The sequence below is a fragment of the Pelobates fuscus genome, chromosome 3 (genome assembly GCF_036172605.1).
Source record: "Pelobates fuscus isolate aPelFus1 chromosome 3, aPelFus1.pri, whole genome shotgun sequence".
In the NCBI taxonomy this organism is placed as follows: domain Eukaryota; kingdom Metazoa; phylum Chordata; class Amphibia; order Anura; family Pelobatidae; genus Pelobates; species Pelobates fuscus.
In genome coordinates, this window is record NC_086319.1 from 167,230,385 (window position 1) to 167,249,381 (window position 18,997).

General features: G+C 43.5%; 1 protein-coding gene across 1 annotated transcript in view; it reads right to left on the reverse strand.

Annotated features, from left to right (window-relative positions):
- Positions 1-411: 411 nt before the first annotated feature.
- BCL2L13 (BCL2 like 13) overlaps positions 412-18,997 on the reverse strand; it is a 92,538-nt gene continuing 73,952 nt past the window's right edge. The window contains exon 7 of the mRNA XM_063447650.1: positions 412-1,598. Coding sequence (XP_063303720.1) covers positions 846-1,598 — 753 coding nt within the window. The 3' untranslated portion in view covers positions 412-845. The remainder of the gene's footprint in view (positions 1,599-18,997) is intronic.

Sequence of the window (18,997 nt, forward strand, 5' to 3'; positions counted from 1 at the left end):
AAATTCTGGAACTATTTGTCGGCACTATTTTTTATCCTTTACATACTATTACTATTCCATTAAAATAAGTTCAGTTTTATTTAAAAATAAAAATACATATATATATATATATATATATATATATATACGGTATATATAATTATTTTTTTTTATTTTATTTAACAAGATGTTTTGAAACTGAAGTATAGATGAAACCTTAACTATAATGAAAATAACTTGCTATTCCATTGCACTGATAATTAAGAATGTTGGGCCAAAGAAAAAAAAAAATAAGGAAAGAAAAAAAAAATGCAAGACACTAATTCCATGGCTAAATTAGTTTCCGAGAAGGGTCTTCTTAACCCTCTTGAAAACAAACAGATCAAAACATTATATTCCTGCTAAACAATGTGACTTGTTAAAAATGGGGCATTTACAAGTGCTCAAATTTTTAATACATTGTACACAAAACACCACTCTGTCCCATTCATTGTATTTTGATTTTTGTTTTGGTAAGCCACGGTGAATTATTTGTTGCTCTGCAACTCATTTACTTGGCAGTGAGAAATATGGATATACTAATAGCTTTGTGAAGCCTGGCAATGGAGTCCCTGCAGGCAGCCATTTCCCTTCAGTTCCACCAACAAAAATAATGATCAACCCAAATGTGAACAAAGTTCCTGGTTGGTCACAGAAAGGAAAAAGGCTTCTTTCTTTTCTTGAATAAGGATGTGTATTTAACCTTTCCACAGATATCACTTAGATGGTAGACCTGGCTGAGGTAAGAGCAACGACAGCATACAAAGGGAGAATCATTGCAGGTTTGGGGAATAAAGAGAAGAGTGAATACCCTGGATCAATTGCATCTATTTCTTCCTTAGTGCCATCACCATTCCAACAGCAACAGCCAAAATCGCAACTGCTGCTGCACCCCCGTACAATAAAATGGACTTCCCTTCAGTGAGGAAAACCGGTTCCTCTTCTACAGGAGGTGAAGAAGGAAGTATTGGAGAGACAGGACGTTCTATTTTCTCTGCTTCTACTGGAGATGATATGGGGCTCTCATCTTTTGGTTCCTGTGGGAGGACAGGTGGCTCTTTTTCAGGCACAACCTTGACAGGCACGTCTAAATCAGTGTGCGCCAGTTGAGCAACCGGTATTTGCGCTTCTGCAGGAGGAGATGGCAATGTCGCTGTGAGAACCTCTCTCAAAGATGAAGGGACTTCCAGAATCTCCTTTTCTTCTATGTCAACCTCAATTTCTTCTTCTTGTTCCAAGCTCTCTCCAACAACTGCTGCCTCTTCGATAACTGCTGCTATCTCTTCCTTCTCCACATGGACAATGTCAGAGTTTGAAGAGTTGTTCTCACTTCGTTCTTCAGCTCCTCCATTGCTGTCCAGGCTCTTAAGCTCCTCCGGATCCATGACTACCTGTTGCCAGGATTCAGGACCCAAGGAGGTGGGCAGGCTTTCAGTCTGCCAGGAGGAGGACACCGCCAAACTTTCAGGGGGGCTCACCTGTTCAGATTGGTCACTAGTCAGAATATAGATGTCGTTGCTGTCTTCCGCGATAAGCCCCTGTACGTCTTCCTCTTCAGATTCCAGGCTAAAGACAGTACCCTGGGAAAGGAAAAGAAAACCATGTTAGGTGTGATTAATCATTATTCACATACAATCTTTGGTGGGCAGAGGAACCAATAGATTTACCTATTTTGTACATTTAGACACTTACAAATTACTAAATTGCAAGAGAATAGAATCGTCACCACCTACTAAACCCTGCATTTTTACGAAACCCTGCATTTTTACGAAACATATGTTTTTGAAGGTCAAGTACGTACAATAAATTGCTACACAATTACATCACTATTAAGAATTAAGCGATTTAACAATTTAAACAAGATATATTTATGGGGTTATTCCAGATATGCCAAGTTTGGCCAAGTGAACCCAATTCAACGGATGATAAAAAAAACAAAAAACAAAAAAAACAGTTACATGAAAAGTAATTTAATGAAGTCAAATGAGATATTTTTGTGGTCAGTGCAAAACATAATGACATCCAAACATGTGTGGTACGTGTCTATTCATTCAACAAGGCTAATACAAGAACCAGGGTTAAAAGGTGGCACTTACAGACTATTACAATTTTCAGATAACTAAATTCTCAATAATAAATAATCTAAAAACCAAACAAGTAGAAATAGAAAGCTGCCATCCATAGGGAGGAAACATTCTATAATGACAAAGTGGATCATTTTTTTAGGTAATTGGTAAGACAAAAACATTTATATGTGCATTTCATTCTATCTCAGGACTTGACAAATTTTTTGGAATCTAGGAGCCAGCTTTAAAAAACAAAACAAACAAAAAACGAACTTTTGTTTAAGGAACACTACAGGGGCACTGTAGAACCACTACAGATTAATGTAGTTGTTCTGGTGCCTATAGCCTGTCCCTGTAGCCTTTTCTATGTAAATGTTGCATTTTCAGAGAAAAGGCAGTGTTTACATTGCTGCCTACTAAGACTTCTAGTGACAGTCACTCAGTCGGCCACTAGAGTCCTGTGTCAGTGCTCTGCCTTTAGGCGCTGAATGTTACCCATAGAGAACACGTGCAATATCCTCCCAAAGCTTTCCTATGGGAAAGCATTGGCTTAGCTGAGATCATAAAGATTGATGATCTCTGATATGGAGATGGGACAAGCTGTGGCAAAACCAACACAGAAAAAAGGTGAGCAAAAACAGCTCTCGTGATTGGAGCAGGGCAGGTACCTAAACAGATACACACAGACTCTCTGACACATACACAATCTGACAGGCCCATTGACACACACTGACAGACATGCACACATTTTCTCACACACTCTCAATTTTACATTTTGATCCACCCAGCCTCCCTACCTTTGGGTGAGCTGAGTGGATCTTTCCCTGGGGTCCAGTGGGCTGATCTCTCTTCTTATATTAGAAAAGGCTGAACTTAATAAAGGAGGAACATGTATTATGAACGAACACATTTACACCAGACAAACAAAAAGGGGTGGGGAGGAGGGGAGTTTTCCGTTAAAAATATTTCGTTTTTTTGTTTTTATTTTACAAATGGGAGCATAGAGGCGGCCAGCTCAGGGAGCATTGTAGCCAGCCGCCCTGAGCTGCATGGAGGCCCTGCGGAGCATCAAGGTGGTTGCCTGAGGCAGCGTGTGAGGGATCAGTAATCTACCAGCAGCTCCTCTCTGCTTCCTGTAGTGATGACAGGGCTGGAATGATGTCATATTATGGCTCCCAGCATCACTATAGAACACTAGGGAGCAGAGAGGAGCTGCAGCAAGATCACTACTCCCTCACACGCTGCCTCAGGCAACCACCTTGATGCTCCGCAGGGCCTCCATGCAGCTCAGGGCGGCTGGCTACAATGCTCCCTGAGCTGGCCGCCTCTATGCTCCCATTTGTAAAAAAAAAAAAAAAATTAAAAAAAATATATATATTTTTTACGGAAAACTCCCCTCCTCCCCACCCCTTTTTGCTTGTCTGGTGTAAATGTGTTCGTTCATAATACATGTTCCTCCTTTATTAAGTTCAGCCTTTTCTAATATAAGAATCATGTCATTGAGGACTTATAAAATAGTTCTGTGGTTTCATTGATGTTTTTGCTAAATCATGCTTTGTTGATTTTCAATCTCATTTGGTTGAAGTGACCCAGGACTCTCCATTTTAATTTTTTCCTGGTGGTGGCACCTTTTATACTAGAATAGATGTGGGTGGTGTTAAGAAGTATATTGTATCATTATTTTAGGTCTAATGCAGACAAATATTGATTTTTAAACCCTTTTACCCACTAAAGAAATTCACATGTCTACCTGCGTGTGCTGGTGTTCATAACACTAACAGGGTTATTCAATGAAGTGAGGATTCAAAGTGAATTTCAAGTTTAAGTGGAAGGCAGATGAACTGGAAAAAAATATCCAATATAACTGCTTCCATTTCTTCTACACTGGCCTTAAATCTGAAATTCCCATTGAATTCTCACTTTGCTTGTGTACTTCATCTAGATGGAATCACCCAGTTGCAAAATAAAGGTTAATAGGCTCAGTTTTCTTTTTCACCTCACAGATGTATGTTGGTTAAATACAGGGAGACAAAAGTAATGTAAAAATAACTTACAAGTAATGGGAGCAGGGCCGGCGCTACCCGTTAGGCGGACTAGGCAGCCGCCTAGGGTGCCCCTTGGGAAGGGGCGCCGCCAGGAGCGCCGGCCCCCCTCATGCTGCAGCCGCTTGAGCGCTCTGCAGAGAGCCTCAGGCGGCTGCAGCCTTGCCCGGGCTGGTGCATCTATGAGGGCGCACCGCCCGGGCGCAGCATGAGGAGAGGGACTGACAGGAGGGAAGCGCTCAGCGCTCCCTCCTGTCACTCCCTCACTGTAGCGTTGCCGAGCGCTGTCTGGTCCGCGGGTACAGGGAGCATCTGTCTCCTGTACCCGGCCGGACTAACAGGAAGTGAACACTGAGTGTTCACTTCCTTTTAGTCCGGCCGGGTACAGGAAACAAAAGCTCCCTGTACCCGCGGATCATACAGAGCTCGGCCACGCTACAACACAGGTAGGGGAGGGTGGGGGGATAAATTGTAAGGGAGGGGAAATAAAATGACAGGGAGGAGGGGGGGGGATTAATTGACAGGGATGGGGGAATTGAAAGGGGGGGAAATAAAGTGACAGGGAGGAGGGGGGGATAAATTGTAAGGAAAGGGGGATTAATTGTGAAGGAGGGGGGGTAATTGACAGGGAGGGGGAAATTGAAAGGGGGGGAATAAAGTGACAGAAAGGGGGGGGATAAATTGAAAGGGGGGGAATAAATTGAAAGGGAGGGTGTGGGGGGATAAATTGAAAGGGAGGGTGTGGGGGGATAAATTGAAAGGGAGGGTGTGGGGGGATAAATTGAAAGGGAGGGTGGGGGGGATAAATTGAAAGGGAGGGTGGGGGGGATAAATTGAAAGGGAGGGTGGGGGGGATAAATTGAAAGGGAGGGGGGAATTGAAAGGGAGGGGGGAATAAATTGACAGGGAGGGTGGGGGAATAAATTGAAAGGGATGGGGGGTATGAAATTAAAAGGGGGGGGGAAGAAATTGACAGGGAGGGGAATTGATGGGGGAGGAAGGGAGAATAAGAGTGGGGAGGGGAGAAGAGAGTGACAAGGGAGGGGGGAAAAGAGAGTGACAAAGGAGAGGGGGCGAAGAGAGTGACAAGGGAGGGGGGGGAGAGATTGACACCCATCACACACACACAATGCACCCCTTACACACACAGAAACACACAATGCATTCCTTACACACACACACTGCATTCCGTACATACACAGAAACACACCTTGCAGCCCTTACACATACAAACACAGATTCACACAATGCATTCCTTACACATATCAGGACATCCCTTACACACTCCACCCCCTGTGAACAAACACATTGGTGGAACTTGAAGGTGGACCCTGGGACACAGACCTTGAGCGGTGTAAAGGGCCCCAAAAACTGGAGCTGCTTCCCGTTCTCCCAGAACATTGATTTTTGTGACCACAGTTACAAACAGCCTCCAGAGAGCCTGTTCTACACCAGACCAGTGGAGCCAGACTGCAGCCAGAGCCCATCACCATCCTCATCTGGTTGTAAGTAGGCAATCTAGCATATTATTCGTGGCACTTATCTCTAATTTACCTCACATTAAAGAAACACTATAGTCCCCAGAACCACTGCAGCTTAATGTAGTGGTTCTGGTGTCTATAGCCTGTCCCTGCAGGCCTTTTAATGTAAGCACGGCGGCACTGCAGCACTGGCGTTAGTTAACATGGCAGATCATATGGGTGGGGCATTGTGATGTCACATGGGGGGGGGGGGGGGGGGGGTGGCAAACTTTACTTTTGCCTAGGGTGGCAAAAATCCTTGCACCGGCCCTGAATAGGAGACACGTGATATGAAACTGAAATGGTAACAAAGAACATAGGCGGCATAAATATGAACATATTACCTCGTGTTTGTTTCAGTGATATCATTTTTTTTTTTTTTTTAATTCTTTATTTTTGGTGTGCAGGTGATTACATCTGAATTACATACGCCACAACAGCGTGCATTTATATTGAAACGTATATGGATAAAACAGTGGCATAGAGAAATTGCACAGAATTTTTTTTTTTGACGAACATAGTGATTCATTAATGAATGAACTACGATAAATATATTGCTAAATAACTCGTCTGCTACAGCGTACCTTAGAGGTACCGACAGGTAATTCCGTTACTTGGTCGAAAGGTATCTTCGCTGATATATCTGGACAACTATATTTGGGTAACTTAGGGTGTCCCCAGTGTAGACTAACTTATCGTGAACTTACACCGTTATTTTTCAAGAGAGGCTTAGATAAAAATAATAAACAGACATGCTATACTTTTTAAAACATTTTAACCTCGTTATATCGCTTGTTGTAGTATGGGCGTAAAGTAAGCTAGCGTGTCAGAATACATTCTAGTATAACTCCTGCCCTATTCTAGGCGTTAAACCTGGTATAATACAGAGCTTGGGTTATATTTGTTAGAGTGTAGTTACAGTTAATTCTCCGTTTACGTTGAGGCCGTTCATAGTGAAAGGCATGCTTAAAAGAAAAGAAAAGAAAGAAAAGAGAAAAGCAGGGAAGGTCGGTCTCTGGTATCATAAATGCTGCAGCTTTTTTGACTCTATATGGTGCAGGCTATACTGAGAGGCTAAACAGTCAAACATTTAAGTATTGAGAATATAAAAAGCAAGGGTAGATATAGAGAGAGTTATGTGTCCGCAAATCAGTCTCATTCAGCCCATGCCCGTTCGGGGTAGGCAGACCTCAAGGGCACGCAGGCAGAGACTGGTCTCGGCCTATAGCAATCTTCCAGTGTCCTGAAGCTAGCCGATTCCCCTGATGGGCACTCGTGTAGCATGCGTGCAATGTCTCTGAGCGGCCGTCGCTCCAGGGTGATTTAGGGTGTCCTTCAATTTGTGTGGACTAGGGTGTGTAAAATGAGCAAGCTTGAGTACAGTCCCTTGTGCAGGCCTAGGTGTCGGCTTGAGTGCTGGCCGCTGCGTATGTTTGGGTGCTGGCTTGAGTGTAGGCTTGAGTGCAGGCTTGGGCGCAGGTCGCTGTACAGGCTTGGACGCAGGTCGCTGTGCAGGCTTGGGAGCAGGTCGCTGTGCAGGCTTGGGAGCAGGTCGCTGTGCAGGCTTGGGTGCAGGTCGCTGTGCAGGCTTGGGTGCAGGTCGCTGTGCAGGCTTGGGTGCAGGTCGCTGTGCAGGCTTGGGTGCAGGCCGCTGTGTATGCTTGGATGCAGGCCGCTGTGCAGGCTTGGGCGCAGGCCGCTGTGCAGGCTTGGGTGCAGGCCGCTTTGCAGTTCGCTGTGCAGGCTTGGGTGTAGGCTTAAGTGCAGGCCGCTGAATAGGCTTGGGTGCAGGCCGCTGTGTAGGCATGGGTGCGAGCTTGAGTGCAGGCCGCTTTGCAGGCTTAGGTGCAGGCTGCTGTGCCGGTTTGGGTGCAGGCTGCTGTGCAGGTTTGGGTGTAGGCTGCTGTACAGGTTTGGGTGCATGCTGCTGTGCAGGTTTGGGTGCGTGCTGCTGTGCAGGTTTGGGTGCATGCTGCTGTGCAGGTTTGGGTGCATGCTGCTGTGCAGGTTTGGGTGCATGCTGCTGTGCAGGTTTGGGTGCAAGCTGCTGTGTAGGTTTGGGTGCCGGCTGCTGCACTAGCCTCTGTGTGTCTCGTCCTGCAGGCTTTGGAGTAGATCTCTGTGTGGGTTGTGGAGCCGGCCTGTGGCTTTGTGCAGGTGTTGCTGTGGTCTGCCGTGATGCCTCTTTCCCTATACGTTTCTGCGGCCGTGCTGCAAGCTTGGCCCAGAACTGTGCCCAGAAGCGCTCAAAGGCTCTTGCAGTTTGGTCCTCGTGGGGGGCCAGTACCCCTTGTGTCGTCGTGGCCGCCATCTTAGCCGTTGGGGTTGTTAGTCGCTCGGTGCCGCCTATCTCCTTGCCCCAGTCCGACTGGGGGCTGATAGCAGGAGGGGACCGGGATAACCCCCTCCGGTCCCACTGGGGGGGGGAACGGGGGTTCGGTGGCAGATTTCCCGCCGCTTTCGGCGGCAGGAGAGTGTCTCTCTCACCTGCGCCCGCCATGCTGGGAGGCCGCGCCAGGGTGTCGGTCGCACACCGGGGCGGTAGTCGCTTGGAGGGTATCGTGGAGATAGTCCCGGTGTCCTCCTTCGCCTGGTGGCCTTTGTCCGCCATTCGATTGCCGTTTTTGTTGCCTTTATTCGTTTTTTCTGTGGGTCCTGGCCGGAGCTGTTAAGAGTTGCGTCCTCTCGGCTTCACGGTCAGGCCCCGCCCCCCTCAGTGATATCATTTTTAAAGAGATAATATGCCTGGTATCTGATAGGTAGGCAAAACAACATCTGCTTTTTCATGAGCTTGTTGCCTAAACCTCATTAAACAAGGCAATTCATCACAACTGAAACTGACTTTGCTTCTATACAAAGACCTACACTTGTTGCAGCATCAATTACTAGAAAAAGACAACTGCTACACTAGACATGGATTTAATGAAGTTCCTTACTCACTAACTTTAAGAAAACACAAGTATGTTCAGAAAGCTCCTTCCTATGATTTTTGGTCTCAAACATGGCTCCTGTGCTGGCTCTCTGAACACAATGACTCATGAGAAGTTGGCTTATCTGTGAACTGTTCTTCAACAGCTGTCTGAACCACAGAAATAATTTGTCAGCTATTGCACATGGACAAAACCCAAGCAAAACGCACATCCAGCATGATGTATTTCTTGTAAGATTCTGCAATCTCACTGGTTGCTGCTCTCTTGAGGTAACACCCTTTTTATCATGCCCCCTGAGTCAGAAACACATTGGAGAGAGAGTTTCACCCACTGTCAGAACTTTCCCTTATCCCTCAAATAGTTGCCTGAATGCTTGCATACTAGCAGACGATTGAGTCCACCTGGACACCAAGAGTAACCAGGCCTGAAGAGATACTGCACTGGTTTGCACTTATGCCTTGGCAAGCAATCACTTTCATCACAGGTATCCAGTCCTATTTGTGCTCATCTGCTACTAATCTATTCCACATGTTTGTTTGCTTTTATCTGTTCTAAAAAGGCAGCATATCATCCCTCAGATCTGTATAGGTTGAGTTTTGTTGGCCCAGCCTTTACAGGATATGAAACGCTGATTTACTTCAGCGACTGCTGAAATATTTCCTGTATAGCTTTATGTCTATTGCTTGCAATATTGCAGATTCTGCAATAAAAAAATAACTTAAAAAAAGAGGTTGGATACACACCTATATCGTAAAGTCTGTAAGTACCCAGTTACAGGCAGAAAAGAGACATGAAGAACCACACATGTATTAGCGCTATGGAGATAAGATAATACTCCATTTTAGCTGTGCTGTACCACAGTAACACATACAGTATACACCAACAGAATGATATTACCAAAATAAGTGCGCTCAAATTGAAGAGGAAATATTCTGAAAGTAACAAAATCAAATATAGTGCAGACTTATCTCAATAAATGTCAAGCATAAATGGGGGAAACGGGAGAACTCACATGGGCCAGATCCCTATCACCCCTGGCTCTGGGTTTCAAAGGTTCCACTTGTGAGGGAAGTATCCCACCCTGGATCTAGATGGTATGTTCCCAGTAGTCTGATGGTTCTATGCAACATAGGACAAAGAGGCAGAAACCCCTAATTAAATAGCATCTTGAACTATTTATTGTAAGAAAAAACAAAAAAGGTTAAAAATTCTTAGTTTGCAATTGGTGGGTATGCCAGCAAAATTACCCACATAAAAGCATGTATACAAAAAGTTTAACTGTGTTCGCCACTCAATGAAAATCACTTCCGGCTTTCGCCAGTACCGATCACGTGATCTTTTGCGGGTCCGCCTCTCCAGTGAGGTCTTGCGTGACGCATTTTGCCCACCGTCTCTGTCTTCTTCCGACTGATTGGAAGAAGCCAGAGAAGGCGGGCAAAATGCGTTATACACCCTTAAACTTTGTGTATACAAGCTTTTATGTGGGTAGTTTTGCTGGCATACCCACCAATTGCAAAGTAAGAGTTTTTAACCTTTTAAAAATTAATAATAAAAATTGTTTTTAAGATAATATTCAATAAGGGGTTTCTGCCTCTTTGTCCTATGTTGCATAGAACCATCAGACTACTGGGAACATACCATCTAGATCCAGTGTGGGATACTTCCCTCTCAAGTGGAGCTTTTTAAACCCAGAGCCAGGGGTGATAGAACTCTGGCGCATGTGAGTTCTCCCCTTTACCCCATTTGTGCTTTACATTTATTCAGATAGTCTGCAATATATTTGTTTTTGTTACTTTAAGAATATTTCCTCTTCAATTTGCGCATACTTATTTTGAAAAGAGACATGTGTACATCAAGTTCAGCCTTCCTCACATTTGTTTTTTTCTGTTGATCCAAAAGAAGGCAAAAAAAACAAAAACAAAACAACCCAGTTTGAAACACTTCCAATCCTGCAACAAACTAGGAAAAAAAAAACTCCCCTCTGACCCCAGAATGGCAGTAAGACTTCTCTTTGGATCAAGAAGCTATTACCCTACAGTTGAAAAAGTATATCATTGAATACAAACCATTGTTTGAAATATATAGAACTCTATATACACCAGAGGGCGCTAGACAACAGCAAAATAAAGTGAATATATATTTTTCACCCAGTAAGTGGGTTAATCTCATATGAACAGACATTAGGCGGTTAGAGTAGGACCTGACAAATATGGGTTACATTGACGTTGTGGCAGGCTGATGCAATGTATGATCATATAATGTAACTAAACCCCCATTATTTTTGCCTAGATTAGGTGTTTTTTTTTTAAAATAATACAATCTGTCAACATTGAAGTTGATGTTTAATGGATGAGTGAGTGCGCTGGAAGTGTGTGTGTGTGTGTGTAGATACATACATACCATAGTAATATACAATGTATAAAATCTAAAAATTGTTTACAAAAAATAATGCATCAGTCATGAGAAAAATACATGGCATCACCTAACAAAAAAATGAAAATGTTTCACTTATACATCATCTAACCAAACCCACACATTACATTGTTTTTGCTCCCACTTCCAGTAAAAGTACCACTAAGTTAACTATGTGGCAAATGCCACCATCTTGGGAAAGTGGCTAATGCAGGAAAAATAAAAAAAGTCTACTCAACATGAGTTTTTAGACTATATTGAGTAAAAGTTTAGTGTACAAATCCCCCTTGGCTAAAATTTAGAAAATCACTCACTAAGATCTAATTTAGCCTACTTTTTTTGCAATTTAGACTTCAATATAATTTGAAATTTAGTGAATACGATCTAAAGTCCAATAGCTACTACCAACAACCAGGTAATGTGTTAATGACAGTCAATGTCCAGGAATACTGGGCCATAATGTAACAATTAGTTTGTTTAGTGACCTGCAGGTAAGCATTACTTTCATTTATTAGAATGCTCTAGATTTATTTATATTAAGATCATTTTATTTTATTGAATTCTTTATTTATTGTCAAACAGACAGTATAGCAGTACATTGACATATCAATTATATGAAGTGTAAGCTTATATATTTTCGTTTGTTTTGTTTTTTTTCAACTTTAACGATATAACATAACGTACATGTGTGATTGGATTATGTTACAATTGTAACAATATGTGTACAAAGATGGGTACAAGTGAGTTTTTTTTTTGTAGAGTTATTCCTGGTTTGCGTCAGTCTGGCCTCGTTTGAGAATGAGTCGTCCTCTCCTTTAGGGGTGTGGGAGCCCTTTAGTTGTTCGGTGGTGGGGGTGAGCGTCTACTCCCTACCCTTTAGCTCCGTAGTGGAGTAATTCTTTATATTGTTCCTATGGTGCCCATACCCGGTTAAAGGCTGTCATGGTGTTGCGGACCTGGGCTGTCATTTTGTCCATTAAATAGTTGTCTTTAACTTTAGCCATTACTAGGGATAAAGGTGGTGTCTCCAGCTGTATCCATTGTTGAGCCAGGGCTCTACGGGCTGCTAGGTATGTTTAGTAGTCTCTGTTCATATCTGTCTAGTCCGTCTGTAGGTCGGGAGAGTAGGCAAGCCCAGGGGTCGGGCGTGAGTCTTTTGTTCAGGAGACGGGAGCCCATGGCCACTACCTCCCTCCAGAACAAGGTAACCTTTGGACAGTGCCACCACATGTGAATGTAAGTGCCTTTTTCCCCGCACGTACGCCAGCAGGTGTCTGAGGGGCTGATTTGCATGTGGCATTGCTTGACAGGGGTTGTATACCACCTAAAGAGTGTTTTGTAAGCTTGCTCTTGTAGGGAGGTGCAGATAGATGTTTTTGTGCATGCTTCCCAAATGTTTTGCCAGTCTATCCCCTCCAGTGTGTCCCCTAGGTCTGCTTCCCACCGGTCTGTGTATGTTATTGTCCCCCATGTCCCTGACTCTGTGCAGATGTGGCTATAGAGTAGTGAGATGAGTTTCATTGGCATGGTTTCTTTAAAGCATATGCGTTCGAAGAATGTTAAGTTCTTGGTTGTCGCTGCTTTAACCGTGGCGGTTTGTGCAAAGTCTCTGATTTGAATGTAGAGGATAAAATCTCTGGTTTGCAGCGGAGCTAGGGATTTTAGGTGGTCGTATGTTACTAATTCTTTGTCGATGTATAGGTGTATGTAGCGTTGTAGCCCTGTGGTTTCTATGCCTTTGAAATCGCGAGCCCTGAGTCCTGGTGGGAATGCTCTATTCCGGAATATTGGAGTCATCGGGCTTGGGGTGTTCATGAGTTTATATTTCTGTGCTACCTGGTCACAGAGGCTTATTGAGTGGAGGATGGCTGGCCAGGTGGTTCTAATTATCATCCTGTGTTCTCTGGGTGTCCATATTAAAAATTGAGGTAGGTCCGTGCCAGTCATTAGGGATTCTATGTCTACCCATCTGCGTTGGTCTATTGAGCAGTGCCAGTGTGCTATTTGGGCCAGTTGTGCTGCTACGTAGTAGTTATGTAAGTAGGGCAATCCTAGTCCTCCCCGTGGTTTAGGGTTGTATAGTATGGCTCTGGCTATTCTAGGTTTTTTCCTCTGCCATATGATCTTTTCTGGTGACCCTGATCAGTAGTGCTTGAAAGAGGAATAAGAGTCTGGGCATGACGTTCATTTGCCATGTGATGGGTTTGTCTGTCCATTTGTCTAAGTCGTTTTTTATGGTGTGCAAGAGGGGTGTGTAGTTGTGTCTGTATAGTGCAGTGGGGTCAGCTGTAAGTTGTATTCCTAGATATATGTTAGCGATTCATGGTTTATCCTTAGTTGGTGTTTATGCTTTATATATGATGCCTCTTGTTCTTGCAGGTGGATGGGCATGGCTGTCGATTTGGTGAGGTTGACCTTGTATCTGGAGACTTCTCCATATTGTAGTAAGAGTGTGTCTAGTCGGTCCATGGATCGTATCGTGTCAGACAGTGTTAATAGTACGTCATTGGCGTATGCCGTTACTTTGAATTGTTTGTTTCCTATTTGTATGCCCTGTATCAGCGGGTCTGTTTTTTTTTTTTTTATTCTTTATTTTTGTCGTGCATGCATCACCAACATTTACTCAAAGCTACACCAGCTTCTGAGTGCAATTTACAATATTCAACTGAATAACAGGTGGGCACAGCACAATTTTTAGATTATAACAAAGAAAGGAACAATAAAGGAATACGACTCAGTCGGTTAATGTTGAGTTGGATAGCATGTAGCTTTCCATACATGGACAGGACCAAAGTCCTTTGTGTCAAGTATAGGCATTCTCACCTCCAATGTTAAACTTTTACTTAAGACTTAAGAAGAGGCTTGCAGACTCTGGGAAAGGCCCGGAACATCTTCAGGGTAAGTTTCGATACAATACAGCCAGTGTTCCCGCCCATACAATATACATGTAACTCGTCATAACGTGCCTATCATTTGCCATTGCCCAAGGCGACCGCTGCTGATAGTGAGGTGGTATAGAGTGCTACCGGCGCGGCAGTCAGGCCGAGTTACCAGTCTCCATCAATGCCCAACTTACGCATGGATTACATTGCTCGTCCAACCGCGTCTCCGGGTCTGATAAAGGTGTAACATTAACTCCACCTCCCATGGAGAGTCCAGAGGGAGGGGTGCAAGAAACAAGAAAGATAAGAAAATTAACACAAAGAAAAAAACGAGACTAAGAAAGGTGGAAAAATATAGTAAGGTGAGAGAGAGAAATTTAGAAGTAGAGCAGCTGTCTAAAAAATAGAGAGCAGGTTAGATGTAGGGAGAGGAAGGGGAAGGGAAAAAATAAAAAAGGAGGAAGGAAAAGGGTGCGGAGGGGGGCTTCCTGCGCGAGACCCCGCCTACTGTCACTAGATAAGATGCCGTCAAGCTCAACCCGAGCCCAGTGGACTACTGTCCCATGGCTCCCAAATCTTTTGAAACGAACCTGCTGTCCCTCGCACTCTTGCAGTCAAGTCGTCCATGATTCTACACTCTCTAATCCTAGACGTCACTCCGGAAAAATCGGGGCCTTCTGGGGAAAGCCACGTGGTCGCTATAGCCCGGCGTGCGCTCAGGGTTATCTTGTGCACCAACTTTTGTTCCCTCCTGGTCCAGCCCTCCAGAGACCTATTCAGCAGGTACACCCAAGGGTCCTTACGCAGGGGTCTGTTGAACGTCTGCCTCAGGAGGTCCTCTACCGACCTCCAGACGCCGGTGAGTTTTGGACATTCCCACCACATATGGATATAGGTGCCCCGGTAACCGCAACCCCGCAGCGGGTCTGTTCTAATGGATTGTAGTAGGGGTTCCAGAACTAGCGCGAATAGTAGGGGCGACAAGGGACACCCTTGTTGTGTCCCATTTCGCACAGGGACGGGGGTCCTGGGGGCTCCAGGTATGATTGTTTGTGCTTGTAGGTCTGTATATAGGGCCTTAATTGCACTAAGGTATGTTTCTAGGAAGCCTTGTGATTCAAGTAGCTGGAATAGGAATGGCCATTGGACTCTGTCAAAAGCCTTTTCGGCGTCTAGGGAGAGGGCGAGGGAGGGGGTGTCGGAGTTGGACATGTACCAGATCAGGTCTGCCCCACGGCGGGTGTTTTCATATAGCTGTCGTCCTGGCATGAAGCCGACCTGATCCGGGTGTACTAGTTTGGTCAAGAGAGGTGTTAATCGTAGAGATAGGATTTTTGCGAATATTTTTAAGTCCAAATTGATTAGGGATATTGCCCTGTAGTTCGGAGCTAGGGTAGAGTCTTTGTTTGGTTTTGATAGTAGTATTACATTGGCGGTAGCCATGTCTCGGTCTGGGGTCCCTCCCTGTAGAAAGTGGTTATATAATTTAGTGAGAGGGGGTACTAATTCTTCTTTGAATTTTTTGTAATAGGTCATGTCGTATCCGTCAGGTCCAGGCGCTTTATTGCCTTGTAGTGTAGAGATTGCCGCTGTAGTGTAGAGATTCTTCTTGAGTTATAGGCTCTTGTAGGGTGTCTGCTTCTTCTGTTGTTAACCTTGGTAGGTCTGTGTGTGTCAAGAAGTCGTTGATACTTGTGAGTAGTTGGGCATGTGCTATCTCGTTTCGTGGAGTATGGTCGTATAGTCTGCGAAAGTAGTCCGTGAATGCTAGGTTGATGTCTCTTGGTGTGTTAACTACTGTGTTAGTGGAGTTACGGATCATGGTGATGGGTTTGGAATCTTGTCAGGGTCTGAGTGTCCGGGCTAATAGTGTGTCCATCTTATTGGCTCTCGTGTCGAAGAGGCGTCGGGATCGTAGGATAGCGTGTGCTACGTCTGCTATTGATAGTTCTCTGATTGAGTGTCTGAGTGCCTGAAGTTTGTTAAATTTGGCTGTGGTGGGGTTGTGTTTGTGTTGGTGTTCTATTCTCCGTAGAGCAGTTTGGAGTTCTAGGAGGCGTTTTGTTTTTGCTTTTTTGTTATGGGTGGCTGTTCGGATGAAGTGGCCTCTCAGGACTGATTTGTGAGCTGCCCATATGATCGTCGGATTTACGTCGCCTGTGTCATTGTTGCTAAAATAGTCTGTGATTGTTGCCCGGGTGGCGAGAAGTATCTCCTCATCATTGAGTAGGTTTGCGTTAAGTTTCCAAGTCCAGGTTGTGTGATAGTGTAGTTTCCCTAGTGTGACCGATATGTCGGCATGGTCAGACCATGTGATGCTGTTGATCTCTGAGTGTATGAGTTTGGTCATGCCTGCTCCATTGAGGAGAATGTTATCGATTCTGGAGTACGTGTTGTGTGGTGCTGAGTAGAATGAATAGTCCCTGGTATCTGGGTGTTGTAGTCTCCACGCATCAAGTAAGCCCATGTGTTGAAGAAAGGTGTGCATTAATTTGTACATTAAGATCATTTTAAAATGTACAAAATGCAGACTAAGCCTCTCAGGACCCAGGTTTTGAAAGCAGTAATGTGTTTCAAAAGACCCTAGAGACTGATCCAAGAGTTTTGGAGATGTTCTGACATCAGTTATTGGATAAAGATTACTTTAATTCTACAGTAAGTGACTTGAGAGACTGTAACTATCTCTCAAAGGGGCTGAGAAGTACCATCAATATGCTGGAACAACTGCAAGGAATACCATCTTATGATGTGCCAACGGTAAGTTCATTAAGTTTTACACAACTCTTCTTTCATAGGAACTCGTTCATAATGCAAACTCCAAAACATCACTTTATGATCAGTTTTACTCAGCAGGTGAGCAGTCCAGATTTTATAAGGAAACGGACATTGTATGACTTATCCATGTCCTGGTTATAGAATAGCATGTATTGTGTAAAAAAAAATTAAAATGAAGATGGACCCTGTTCGTGTCCAACGTGTTTCTGTTCCTTTTGTTTTCTCACTTTCCGCGTGGTAAATGTTCAGGGATCATTTTAACTCCTACCGGAAAAACTTTTCAGACTAATCTTCCCACCACAAAACATGATAAAGTTCAGTGATGGCTACATTTGAAACATATAGCTCTATGCAAGGAACAATTTGAAAGGTGGCAGATTGTTACATTTTAAACCATTTTTTTTTCTATTATCACAATATTTGCTGGCATTTGTGCCAATTAAATACAGAGCTAATTTTGTATGATCATTTATTAGTGTATATATAAAACCATTTTGAAAATCTGAAATAGTTTACCATCAGATGTAAAATGGTGTCACAATACTAATAAAACGTTTTCATTTTTAGACTGGGAATGTAGAAGACCTAACGATTAAAGGGAAAATTACAGTGTTAGTAATACAAAACTGTATTCCTAGTGTTACAGTGTCCCTCTGTATTTCTTGAGATTCCCCACATCATCTGGTGATTTAAGGGTTAAGAAAATTTTACACAGTTAGTTTGGTCTCCTCCTCCAGTGACGTCATGCCGATGTGGGAAACTAATGCAAATGCACGCCAAGCGCAGCGTGCATTAGATTAGAGCATCCCTACAGGAAAGCACGATTTTCTGTGGAGACTTTGAAATGTTGGGTGTCCAAATGCAAAACTCGAGGACATCCAATGAAACTCTGTGAGAACCCTTAAACCTGCAATACCATTAAGTGCTCTGAGTGTCTACAGTGTCCCTTTAAACAATACAGATATATAAGTATAGCCATTAAAATACTTAATTGTTACACAAGGAGCTAACCTGATGTTACACTTTGAATTAGTTCTCTTTGCAAACTTTCCTTCCCTATCCTGTTTCCACATTTACCAGCTCTCACTGCGTCTACACCTTCTGGAGACTAGATCTCCTTTCCACATTTCAATTCAATTTCTTCCCAAGGTCTTCCTTATGTGCCCCCCCCCCCCCCTCCTCCTCCTCCCCTCCCAATCCCAATATCTCTTATTGCATTGTTAATATTCCCTTGTTAGCTTACACACCCTAATAAAAATAAAAATTAGTTCAGCAAATAAAAAAAAAGAAGCACTAAACAGACAAAAACGGGAAGCTTAAAATGACAATCTGAAGTATAACCTTCAAAGCTCATTGTGGTACTGGGCTTGTATATTTGTCTTATATTAAAATACAGAATCTTAAACCAAAGGAATGCTTGGAAAACTAACAGCAATATCCTCTGTATCTTCGCCCAAGGCAGGCAAGTCTATTACATAACAACCAATCTGGATAGGAGATGGATGGATGGTAAAAAGAATGATGTGCTCAGTGCACAATGATACTTTACAATGTGGTGAACATGGAACACTGCAAAATTCAGTCCAAAACGGTCAACTAAAAAGAAGCTTGATTTTACCCACTTCCTAATTTTGTGATTTTGATTAGAACTTTAAAAAGGGACAATTGGCAGGACTTGACCTCCGAAATATAATGCATATTATGTAGATTATTACCTATAATGCTACATACCTAATATACTTGTACAAATTGCCTTTAAAGTTTTAAAAGCTGCTGCACTTCCACAACTTCCAGCAACAAACTCCTATGTGTCCATAAAGAGACTCTTATTCTGGCCTACGGGGTCTTTGTACGAACATAGTTATCAGAGTTGTAGTTTAGACCTGGGTTGCATAGGATGAGTGAAAGTACTCAAAGCCCTGTGAACCAGGGTAGGTGCAGCGAAATGCCGAACCTCTGACTGCACGTGTCCACCCACAGGGAAGGAGTGGATTGTCTATTGTAGTTGTGCGTAAAGCATGTTCATGAACCATGCTAATGTTGGAGAGGTTTCACACTGTAAAGGGGAAAGTAAAAATTCCTGTTCTGACATCTGAGACACACGACGAAGAGTGCTCTTTGCACCATAACCTTTTAATTATACAATGTTGTTCTTGTACTTAGCTTTAGACTGACTTATAATGCAAGGAAAAGATTGACTTAGATTGACTTCTAAGTCACCATAATTTCCCTGGCAGATTATTATATGAAAGTAAGCAGTGAGGATTTACATCCAGCTGTCATGGACTATCACTTTAGCAACAGCTTTTAACAATGCCTTTTAAACCAAAGTTTAAAAAAATGAATGTCAGC